The following is a 13,136-nucleotide window of genomic DNA, read 5'->3' as shown; positions in this document are numbered from 1 at the left end:
TCTCTCTGAGGGGAAAAAACATCCTGGTAAATATCATTTGTTGACTTCTGTAATACACATATTCCCACTGTGGCCAACTCTAGGCTCCCAATGTGCCATCACTGAACCTGGAGCAGGAAGGGAGTCACCAGGTATTCGTCATGAGCCTGTAGGACCAGCTCCAGGGACACCACCGAGGACAGGCCTTCAGAGACTCTGGATACTGCCCAAGGCTACTAGGGCCCAGCTTCCCCATCTCAGTTGCAGCTCATGGCGCAGGATCCAGGGAGGAATCCTCTCTCTCCTTCCCTGTCCATAGGGAGCATCTCATCCAGCTTAGGAACAGAGGGCTGGGGTAACAGGTTCTAAAGTGTCCCAGTTATTCATGCCACCTGGTGTTCTTGTCCTTGTGTAATCCAAATACCATATTTGAAAAATATTGGCTGAGAATTTTGCAGAACTGATGACAGATACCAAGCCTTAGAATGAATAAGTGCAATAAAACTAAGGGAACACATATGAAAAGCTATTAATTTGTAGGCACATCACTGATGTAAACACCATTCCTGTTTAGTGATTAGTGAAATTCTCTTTTCCTGAGCACATGGAATAACTAATGCTTTCTTGTCTATTTGAAAGGAAGCATAACCACATGTTCTGACTTATGCAATGAAGTATAGTAACAAATGATGCCGTTTCCACAGAGAAACATTTATGAGCCAATGTATTTTTCCTGCAGGGTTGTGCTGAAGTGGTACAATAATAAGATAATGGGGAATTCATCAACCTGGGTGCTTAAAAAATTATCATAAGCAGAGGGCCTGCCAAACTGAATAGAACACATCCTGTGCAGATAAATTTGGGTTATTTGTTAATACTTTATAACCTAGCTTATTCTTTCTAAAATGATAAGAAATATCAGGAAATTGACAAAGAGAAAAAATATTAACATAGAGACTTAGTGTGCATTACCTAAGATTGAAAAACATCTACACTAAGTTTCTCAGAATATGAGAAGCCAATATTGAGTAGACTGAAGACTTAGATGTGGTATAAAAATGCAAATTTAAAACTGCATACTCAAAACCTCTCTTTTAAAGAATAAAACCCTGGAAAGTGACAACATGAAAATGATGATGTAGTAGACAGCAGACTTTATCCCCATAGAAACCTCAACAATTAGACAGTTATCCACCAACAAATACAGTTCTAGAGTGAACAGCAGTCCTCCTCAGAAATTTTAGCAACACAAAGATATCATCATTTTGCCAGCATTCCATCCCCCAAGCCAGAATTATTCGATGCCAAGAGAGTTCCCCTTGCCAGGAAGGTTAGAGCAGGCTGAGTAAACAGGGTCCTGGCCTTGTGGGGCAACATGTGAAGGTAGCTCTTCCATTTCACCTCACCCAGATCTGCAAAGCTGAGATACATATAAAGACCTGGAATAAGGAAGAGAAGGGGCTACAGTAACCGCCACACAACAGGAACAACCGCAGTTCACAGTGTCCTGCTCTTCTGTAGGCAAATTCAGCAGATCACACCCTTGAAGAAACTAATGCTGCAGACCTCCTGGGAATTTCACCAGATTACCCACTTTGTATGCACATTCATTGACATCAGACCAAGAGTATATCTACCTTCACTTCCTCCAGAGCCCAGGAAGAGCACTGGCAGTCAGCTCAGTTCTCTGGCTGAACGAGAGCAAGACACTAGTCGAAAGCTAAGGTGTGAGCCCAACATCATACATGTGCTCATGGCTAGACCCTCCAACTATGCACTCGAATCCCACCAGCCTGACACCTGTCAGCAAGCTCCACTGTAGTGTGCATGCCCAGAGGAACAGAGTGCAGCCACGGGAGAGTACACCAAGAACTAGAGCCCCTCAGGCTGTCAGGGAGCCCCTCAACGAGCCAGGCCCTTGCTGCCTTCTTGGGGGCCCACCACTATAGGTGTGTCTATAACTGGCACCTCCCCCACATAGGCTAACTCTGGTATGAAAAAAAAGAGAGAGATATCTACATAGTCTTATATTTGCTAAAGAAATAGATTCCATATCATAAAAATTTCTCATAGTCTATTCTACAACCCTGAAAGGCCAGAACTTCTGCAGAGCCCAGAAATGACTCCCACATAAAGATATAGAAGAGAAATCAAGAAGGATGAGAGCATGAAGGAAGTAGAACACAGAAACTGTGCTGAATATGGGACTTGACCTGAACCTTGATCCCCAGTCTTCTTTCATGCAATTCTTGCATCTTCATTCCATCACCAGTTTGCTTCCTAGAAGCTGGGATGTCCTATTCCTAAGACCCAACCACCTCTAGTAGCGACTTTGCTGAGATATCCAATAATAACTTCCTCAGTTCCAGCCATTATGATGGTATGTATGTCCTGGACAGTTCATCAAACATTCTAAAAAGAACTGGGAACATCTCTGGCAAACACTGTGACCACCCAGTTACATTCTAGTTTAACCTCGCCTCAGGTCAAATACACATAGATAAGATTGAGACCTTATTATGTATCATCTCAAATTATCTTAACTGCAGGGTCCTTAGTTTTGTTCTAGCTGTTGTAATTGTCAAACTTGAGGTTTTTCTGCAGCATCAACATCCCCACGAATAAGATGTGAGCTCCCCACCGAGGGGATCGGGTGCACTAGTGTGATGAGACGATCCCCTGACACAAATCTCCCCATCTTGCCTCCCCTGTGACCTAGTGACATTCAGGTGCACCAGTGAAACCCCCTCCCACCTTTTCCTTGTGTAACTCCACCCTGATCTCCAGCACTGCCACTTGTTCATGGGTGTCCGCTCCCTCCTTGTGGTCCTCACTTCTAGGTTGACCCTTGTCTATTGGTACCTTCCTCATTACCCATAAGATGACAGCTGTCACTCTAGGATCTGTGAGTGTAACGAACTATGTTTGCCTGCACCTCTCTTGCATCCCTTCTTACAGCTGCGCTTGACTGACCATCTCAAGAAGAAAACAAAAATGACTATGATGAACTGAATTCTTGGAGGTCCAGCCTGGAAGTTGTACCTGCATGAAACATTTAAGCTCACCCCCCTGCCTCTTATGACACATCACAGAGACTAGAGGGACCAGTTACTATGGGTCTGGAGCCTTTCTCTCCAGGGACAAGCATGTCCTTATGTTGCTTTGAGCACCTAATTTCAAGGAATCATTGTGTGAGTGGAATCTTCACCCAGGTACATTCTAAAGGCTGTGATCCATAGTATCATAGCTACTCTGGGAATGAGAGTAGGGCTTTTGCTACTGGGGATGCCCTCCCAGACCAGACAAGACTTACCTGAGCAGACTGCTCCAGCATCCTGGTCATGGGAAAGGCCCTCAGGACGATAGTCTTTAAGAGAAGGATAACTGCACACTGTGAGCAGTGACTCTTTCCCTTGGCAGTTAATAGAATGAAACCAAATGGGGCCAATCCCTGGTCCAAAATAAGCCCCTCCAGGAGCATCAATGGCAGATCCACACCCCAGCTGTCTGCACACCACTTGTGCCTCCTCTATGTTCCAGTTGGGATCATTCACGGTGCCCCATTCTCCTTGGTGCTTCACTTCCACTCTCCCCTCACAGCTGTGGGCTCCATCCTTCAGCCTCACCTCAAGAGCTGCAAGACAGACACAGACACAAGACATGGGAAAGAGGTTAGGAGATCATGCAGTAGTATACTGACAAGCATAAAAAAAGAAGAAGATTCTGATGTCTGAAAACAAACACTTGTAAACAGCACTTGCTGACTTCTGTGATATAAATATTGCCACCATGGCCAACGCGAAGCTCCCAATGTGCCATCACTGAACCTGGAGCAGGAAGGGAGGCACCAGGTTTTCTCACGAGCCTGTAGAACCAGCTCCAGGGACACCACCAAGGACAGGCCTTTGGAGACTCTGGATGCTGTCCTCCCTGTAGATGTGCCCAAGGCTTCTAGGGCCCAGCTTCTCTGTCTCAGTTCCAGCTCATGGCCCAGGATCCAGGGAGGAATCCTCCCTCTCCTTCCCTGTCCATAGGGAGCTCCTCATCCAGCTCAGGAACAGAGGGCTGGGGTATCAGGCTCTCAGTGTCCCGGATGTTTCTGTTACCTGTGTTCACATCCTTGTGTAATCCCCATGCTCGAATGTACCTAGTATCATGCATCTAACAAAGTAAATTTGCCTAAGTGAAGTCACTTAAGAGAGTAAGTTTCAAGATGACTCTGGTTCCTCCATCATTGATCTATCTTACTTCCTCTCTTGCTTTAATGAAACCAGCTGCCACGTTGAGAAAACTTATGAAGAGACTCACATGACAAGGAACGGAGGCAAGACTGTAGCCAACAACCAGCCAGGGACTGAGGTTCTCTGTTCAACAGTCCACCAAGTTCAGAATGCTGCCAACATCCAGGTGAGTATGTTTGGATGATCTCCATCCCTGGTTGAACCTTCAGATGATCACATCCTTATGAGAAATCATGAGTCCTAGGACCCAGGTAAGCCACGTCCATTCCTGGCCCACACAAAGTGTGAGATACTAGGTGTTTGCTGACTTAAGCTGCCAAGTTCAGCACTAATTTGTTGCACAACAACACATAACGGTATAGGACTTCTTCCAGAGTCAGAAGACATGGTGTGAACAAGCTGGAGGTTTATACTTGAGCCTTCTCTGCTTCATCCAGATGAGACTTCTTCCTGTGTGATCAGGCTTGCTGCCGGGTCCCACTTGAAATTGGGACCCAAACCACCTCTCTCTGCCACATCAGGTCTCACCCAATGTCCCAAGCTCCCACCTTCCTGTTGGGAACTGAGAAGTGAGTTTACTGAGACCTTGAATCAGCTCCATTAGCTTTGACTTTGGGTCAGGAAGTGAGATTTTTTCTTAAAATCTAACATGATATGGTCCCTGGGAACCAGGCACACTGCTCTGGTCTCCGCTCTGCCCCATGTGCTCTCACTGGAAACAGAAGTGGTGCATCACAGAGGGAACATCTGGGAAAAGGTTAAACTAGAGAAGATCCTGGCGTGTAGATGGCTCAGGCCAGCGCCTACCACAAAATAGCACAGACTGGCTGGTTAAATAGCAGAAACTCATTTATTTTATCAGAGTGCTAGAAGCTAGTAAGTCCAAGGCACAGTGCTGGCAAGGCAACGCTCATCCTGAAACCTCTTTCTTTGGCTTTCAGGCCACTGCTGTCACACTGTGTGCTCACCTGGCCTTTCCTAGGACATGTTCACTTAGAGAAAGAGAGGGAGGCCTTTCTCTTCCTTTTCCTGTAATGTCACCTATTAAATTAAGGCCACACCCTTCTGACCTTAATGAACCTCAATTACTTCCTAAAGGCCCTATCTCCTGCGGTCACTGTGGGGTTAGGTCTTCACGATATACTTTATGGAGGGTCACAGTTCAGTCCATAGATTTGCAGAGGTTCATTCTCAGAAGGAAATAATGATAAAAGGGGAGGAGATGAAAGAGACAGTAGACACAGGGAGATGTCCTGTGATACTTACTCAGATGTTTTAGAATCTGACACTGAAGCGACAGTAAAGGATTGAAATAGGATCCTGAAAGTTCATGAGAAGCTAGTTTTATTAATAATAAAATTATCTAGGGATATTGGTTCAAGATGGCGGTATAAAAGGACATGTGTTCATATCCAAAAATGGACTGGCTGAGTGGATGAAAACATGTGCATGTATGCACTTCCACTTACCACGTCTCTCTATTTAACTGCCCGATTTGTATGTAATTATTTTATATTGTTAGGTTAATCATGTTTCTATTATGGCTTGCAATTGTAATTATCTTTTTTTTTGGTCTGGCTATTGATTGTGATAAACATATTTTGCTATTGTGATTATGTAGCTATTATTCATTTTAATACCACTCTTTCATGACTGGTCAACAGAAAGTAGTAGAATTCTGTATCACCAAAACTACCATTTAAGAGAAAAATCTTAATCACTTTTTAAAATCCAGATGCACATTAGAATTTATCTTGGAATTTTTTGAAAAATACAAGTGTCCAGGTATATTTTTTTCTCCAAAGCTTCAGATGTAATTCTGGTGAGCATCCATGTTTAAAATAACTGGATTATATGATCTTTTCCTAGTTTGTTTCACTTTTTCTACTTCATATTCAGTGCTCTCATTCCACTTAGTTTATGTTTGCTAATTTTTCCATCTCTTTGTTGATGTTCTGTCTGAAGCCTTTAACAATTGTAATGGAGAAGTTTATACATACAATGTATAATGTGGTAAAAGAATCCACCTGCCAATACAGGAGATGCAGGAGACACAGGTTAAATCCCTGGGTGGTGAGGATCTGCTAGAGGATGAAATGGCAACCCACTCCAGTATTCTTGCCTGGAAAAATCCCATAAACAGAGGAGCCTGAGGCTACAGTCCATAGGGTCACAAAGAGCTGGACACACCTGAGCTACTGAACACAAGCCCATAATGTAATGTATATATTTCAGAAAGCTTTTGAATTTTTGCTTAGTTAAAACATTTATGACATTTTGGTTCCACTTGCTTGACTAAATATGAATAGAATGCTAGATTTCTAATTTATATTCACTCAAAGAGTTGATATAGCTCCATTTATTCTGGTATCTAGGATTACTGCTAAAAGTCTAGAAAGCATATTATTTTAGTGATTTTTAAAAGAAATTTGAATGAGGCTTGAAACTTCCAATCCAATCTGAAGATACCATGTTTAAAAAAAGGGAAATTAACCATGTTTTTTAAAACACAGGAAAATTAACATGTGATACAATATTACTAACCAAAGTACAGATTTGTTCAAATTTTATAAAATTTTATGCTAGTGTCCATTATTTGTTTTCACATATTGTTCAATATTTAGTTGCACTGAGAAGTTTCAGCTGAATTAAAAAAATTCTGATAAATTTTCTTTTCATTTTTTTCTGTTACAAATATTGTCTGATTTTCCTGATTATGGATTCTTAGATACACCCATTATTTAAAAGTGAATGCTTAATTTCTAATTAAGTAACCCCAATATAACTTCAATTACATAGGGTTTTTAGGGTATCATTGACGCTAATTTCTCATTTTGATATTAATTTCTCATTTAAAGGCTTTCTTCTCTTCAGTCATTCTCTGTATTTTTTGAGTCTTTTAAGTTTTTTGAGGATTTCAACGGCTAAATCAAAGATCTCTCCTGGTAAATGTCACATTGCACTTGAAAATATGTGGGTTATTTTCAAATATTTTAAACATAATTCCATTGTGATAAGAGAACAGACTCTGTATGACTCCAATACCTTTAGACCATAAAAGTTTTGCACGTTGTTTTATGCCCCTGGATATGTTCCAGTGTCTCCTGGTTTATAGTACCTGGAAATTTGAATAGAATTTGTATTCTGTTGTTGTGTGAAAACTGTGCAAATCTTAATTATGTTGAATTGGGTCATAGTGTTTTTCAGGTCTACTACATCCTTCTACATTTCTGTTTATTCATTCAATAAATTTTTGAGAGTTTGATATTTAAACTTCAACTAAAAATCTTAATTCATCTAGTTAAAAAATGGTAATATATAGTGGAACTATATGTGGAAGTATGTCAAGGCTGTATATTGTCACCCTGTTTATTTAACTTATATACGGAGTACATCATGAGAAATGCTGGGCTGGAAGAAGCACAAGCTGGAATCAAGATTGCCGGGAGAAATATCAATAACCTCAGATATACAGATGAAACCACCCTTATGGCAGAAAGTGAAGAGGAACTAAAGAGCCTCTTGATAAAAGTGAAAGAGGAGAGTGAAAAAGTTGGCCTAAAGCTCAACATTCAGAAAACTAAAATCATGGCATCTGGTCCCATCACTTCATGGCAAATAGATGGGGAAACAGTGGAAACGCTGTCAGACTTTATTGTTTTGGGCTCCAAAATCACTGCAGATGGTGACTGCACCCATGAAATTAAAAGACGTTTACTCCTTGGAAGGAAAGTTATGACCAACCTAGATAGCATATTCAAAAGCAGAGACATTATTCTGCCAACAAAGGTCCGTCTAGTCAAGGCTATGGTTTTTCCAGTGATCATGTATGGATGTGAGAGTTGGACTGTGAAGAAAGCTGAGTGCCGAAGAATTGATGCTTCTGAACTGTGGTATTGGAGAGAACTCTTGAGAGTCCCTTAGACTGCAAGGTGATCCAACCAGTCCCTCCTAAAGAGATCAGTCCTGGGTGTTCATTGGAAGGACTGATGCTGAAGCTGAAACTCCAATACTTTGGCCACCTGATGCGAAGAGTTGACTCATTGGAAAAGACCCTGATGCTGGGAGGGATTGGGGCCAGGAGGAGAAGAGGACGAGAGAGGATGAGATGGCTGGATGGCATCATCGACTCGATGGACATGAGTTTGAGTGAACGCCGGGAGTTGGTGATGGACAGGGAGGCCTGGCATGCTGCAGTTCATGGGGTTGCAAAGAGTCAGACACGACTGAGCAACTGAATGGAACTGAACTGATATGTAATTTTGTTGTATATTTTCTGAGTCTCCTATAAATGTGTTATCATACTCTCATAGTTTAAAATATAAAACGAAAGAAAATTTCAAACAATAATAAAATTATCTATTGGGAGGCATGTCTTGTGCTGTTAATGCAGAAAAAAGTAAGAAAATGTTCCTGCTTTCATGTAGCTTTTACCTAGTTGATGACACAAACAAGGAAGTACGTGATTTCATTACTGTGTTAAGTTCCAGACCTCATAAGTTAAGACCTCATAAGACTGGAACAAAAGGTCAGGGCAATCTAAGAGTAAATGGAAATTCATGGAGTCGGTAATCTGCATTTGCTCTGAGGGCTCTAAGTTATTCAGGAAAGTGTGTGGTGTTTCTTGTGGCCCTTGGTGTGCAGAAGGGCTTCCCAGGATGCGCTAGTGGTAAACAATCTGTCTGCCAATGTAGGAGACATAATACATGAGTTTTTCATTCCTGACTCCAGAAGATCCCCTGGAGGAGAGCATGGCAGCCCACTCCAGTATTCTTGCTGGAGAATCGCATGGACAGAGGAGCCTGGCAGGCTACAGTCCATGGGGTCACAAAGAGTCGGACACAACTGAAGCGACTGAGCATGCATGCACACAAGGTGGTAAGGAGACATAAATCAAATCGGAAAACCACACCCAGATGAGAATCCAGCAGAAGGCATTCTCCACAACATGCTGGCAGTTAAAACAGGCAGGTTTTGCACAGAATTAGATTCAGAGTGTGAATCTCTGGATCGTCTAGGTAATATCCATTTCTGCACTTGATAATACCAAAAAACCATGAAAAAGTATCTATGTATTCCTTTCTATAGTAAATTACCTTCATCCAAGCTTTTAATTATCTTTATAAATATTTTTATAGAGAAAGTGACCAGTATATTGTCAAAAAAGAAAAGTATATCAAGAAAATGGTCCATGAACACAAACCAAGAGAAACAACTGAAGTTGAAGCAGAGACTTCTCATATTCAGTGTATCAGACACTAGGCTGTATATCTTCCACATATACCATATTTAAAGAAATAAAAACACTGTTGAAGGATCTTCAGAGGACTAAAAAGTACACAGAAAAAAATTTTTAAACTGAGCTTCTATGAATGAAAAATATACTTAAAATTACAATGTTTGCATCAAATTAACCTCAGTAAAACATAGAATCAGTGAATTTTATAATAAGTCAGAAGAAATCATCAGGAATACTACTGCACAGAGCAACAAAAACATGAAAAATCCAGAGACAGAAAATGGAGCAAGATGTTTCAAATAAGTCAAACTGACATATGGGCATAAAGAGAGAAAAAGAGGTAGAGAAGGAGAGACACAAAGAAAAACAAAGAATTGAACAGAAGAAATAATTGAAAAACACTGGCTGAGCATTTTCCAGAATTGATGAACAATATCAAGCCTTAGAGTGATAAAAGGGGGCTACCAGTGGCAAAAAGAAAAAAAAAAACTCAAGGACACACATAGATAGCAATTAAATTCCAGACACTTCAAGGATATAAACATCATAAATGTTTAGTCATATTTAAAATTCTCTTATTCTGAGTACATGGAAATACTAATAGTTCTTTGCCTACTTGAAAGGAAACATAACCATGTAATCTGACTTATCCAATGAAGTGTGAGAACAAATGATGTCACTTCCTCATAGAAACATTTAAGAGTCAATACATTTTTTTAAAATAGCAAATCCTGCATCCTTGTAGTGAAGTAGTAGCATATTAATAATAAAATGATGAGGCATAAACAATATAGATACATGAGTAATTATGATAAGCAGATCAAAAAAACTAAGATCATGGCATCTGGTTCCATCACTTCATGGCAAAAAGATGGGTAAAAAGTGGAAACAGTGACAGATTTTATTTTCTTGTGCTCCCAAATCACTACAGACAGTGACTGCAGCCATGAAATTAAAAGACGCTTGCTCCTTGGAAGGAGAGCTAGGACAAACCTACACAGTATATTAAAAAGCAGACACGTCACTTTGCTGACAAAGGTCCATCTCGTCCAAGCTATGGGTCTTCCCAGTAGTTATGTGTGAGTGTGAGAGATGGATCATAAAGAAGGCTGAGCACCAGAAATTGATGTTATTGAACTGCGGTATTGGAGAAGACTCTTGGGAGTCCCTTGGATAGCAAGGAGATCAAACCAGTCAATCCTAAAAGAAATCAGTTCTGAATATTCATTGAAAGGACTCATGCTGAAGCTGCAATACTTCGGCCACCTGATGCGAAGTGCTGACTCATTGGCAAAGACCCTGATGCTGGGAAAAATTGAAGGCAAAAGGAGAAGGGAGTGGCAAGGAAGAGATGGCTGGATGGCATCATCAACTTAATGGACATGAGTCTAAGCAAACTCTGGGAGATGGTGAAGGACAGGGAAGCCTGGCCTACTGCAGTCCATGGGGTCGCAAAGAGTTGGACATGACCTAGTGATTGAACAACAGCAAAAGGAGAGCAAAGGTAATCAGGGGATATAAACCACTATGAGTGTTAAATCCCATGGCACTCTCAAATCTTTCTATTTTTAAGTATATCTTAACTGGAGTTAATATGAAGACATTATTTTTCTTAAAATTATAACATTAGAAGCTCCAGTATCACACAAACTTCAACATCACACAGTCCATTTTATTTCAGATGCTGATTTATCAGAATAAGGCAAGGACTCCTGCAGTGTTTCCACGAGCTTTTCTGCATTTGAAACCATAATGAAGACATTGTGACAATAAGGGATGTCATTTGAAATGCTAAGAAATGGGTTCTCTTAAAACAAAAATTTCTAACTGAAGCTCAAATGCCCTTTGAAAACAGTTACTTTGATAGTAATACTGTAATAAAGAGGATGAAAGAAAACTTTGGAAGGGATGAACAGGTTTATGGCATAGATTGTATTCATGGTTTCACAAATGTATACTGATCACCAAATTCATCAGGGGTAAATACTAACTATGTACAGTTTTTGTAGGTCATCTTTACCTCAATAAAGTAGCTTTTACAAAGGAAAGAATTGTTTTCTTAGCAACTTCAAGAGCATCATTAAAGTTTTGCTAAAGAGATTCATCAAACATGCTGATAACAACTGGAAACATCTCTGGCAAATACTGTGACCACCCAACCATTCTAATTTCCACCTGGCGTGCATGCTCAGAGTCATATCTGACTCTGTGTGACACTATGGACTGTAGCCCACCAGGCTCCTCTGTTCATGGGATTCTCCAGGCAAGAATACTGGAGTGGGTTGCCAGCGTATCTTTCTGACCCAGGGATTGAATGCATGACATCTCTGGCGTCTTCTGCTTTGCAGTCAGATTCTTTACCACTGAGCAACCCAGAAAGACCTATTTCCACCTTCAGTTCAGTTCAGTCACTCAGCTGTGTCTGACTCTTTGTGACCCCATGAATTGCAGCACGCCAGGCCTCCCTGTCCATCACCAATTCCAAGAGTTCACTCAAACTCACGTCCATTGAGTCCGTGATGCCATCCAGCCATCTCATCCTCTGTCATCCCCTCCTTGTCCTGCCCTCAATCCCTCCCAGCATCAGGGTCTTTTCCAATGAGTCAACTCTTCGCATGAGGTGGCCAAAGTATTGGGTTTCAGCTTCAGCATCAGTCCTCCCAATGGACACCCAGGACTGATCTCCTTTAGGACAGGCTAGTTGGATCTCCTTGCAGTCCAAGGGACTCTCAAGAGTCTTCTCCAGCACCACAGTTCAAAAGCATCAATTCTTCGGCACTTAGCTTTCTTCACAGTCCAGCTCTCACATCTATACATGACTACTGGAAAAACCATAGCCTTGACTAGACGGACCTTTGTTGGCAAAGTAATGTCTCTGCTTTTGAATATGCTCTCTAGGTTGGTCATAACTTTCCTTCCAAGGAGTAAGCGTCTTTTAATTTCATGGGTGCAATCACCACCTGCATTGATTTTGGAGCCCCCAAAAATAAAGTCTGACAGCGTTTCCACCATTTCCCCATCTATTTGCCATGAAGTGATGGGACCAGATGCCATGATCTTAGTTTTCTGAGCTTTAAGCCAATGTTTTCACTCTCCTCTTTCACTTTCATCAAGAGGCTCTTTAGTTCCTCTTCACTTTCTGCCTTGGCTCAGGTCCAATACATTTATACAAGATATGGTTTTTCCAGTAGCCATGTATGCATGTGAGAGTTGGACTGTAAAGAAGGCTGAGCACCGAAGAATGGATGTTTTTGAACTGTGGTGTTGCAGAAGGCTCTTGAAAGTCCCATGGACTGCAAGGACATTCAACCAGTCCATTCTAAAGGAGATCAGTCCTGGGTGTTCTTTGGAAGGAATGATGCTAACTCTGAAGCTCCAGTATTGGCCACCTCACACGAAGAGTTGACTCATTGGAAAAGCCTCTGATGCTGGGAGGGATTGGGAGCAGGAGGAAAAGGGGACGACATAGGATGAGATGGCTGGAGAGCATCACTGACTTGATGGACGTGAGTTTGAGTGAACTCCAGGAATTGGTGATGGACAGGGAGGCCTGGCGTGCTGCAATTCATGGGGTCACAAAAAGTCAGACATGACTGAGTGACTGAACTGAACTGAACTGAACTGAGCCCTTATTACATATCATTTCAGGTTTTCTTAACTTCACTGCCCTTAGTTTC

The 13,136-nt window shown here is 41.4% G+C and overlaps 1 protein-coding gene across 1 annotated transcript in view; it reads right to left on the bottom strand.

Moving 5' to 3' along the window:
* The window catches only part of LOC138078778 (deleted in malignant brain tumors 1 protein-like), a 373,461-nt gene that overhangs the window by 355,244 nt on the left and 5,081 nt on the right, over positions 1-13,136 (bottom strand). Inside the window, 1 exon segment of the mRNA XM_068971523.1 lies at positions 3,279-3,613. Coding sequence (XP_068827624.1) covers positions 3,279-3,613 — 335 coding nt within the window.

Source organism: Capricornis sumatraensis, chromosome 4 (assembly GCF_032405125.1).
Source record: "Capricornis sumatraensis isolate serow.1 chromosome 4, serow.2, whole genome shotgun sequence".
Taxonomy (NCBI): domain Eukaryota; kingdom Metazoa; phylum Chordata; class Mammalia; order Artiodactyla; family Bovidae; genus Capricornis; species Capricornis sumatraensis.
This window is presented reverse-complemented; position numbering and strand designations above follow the sequence as displayed.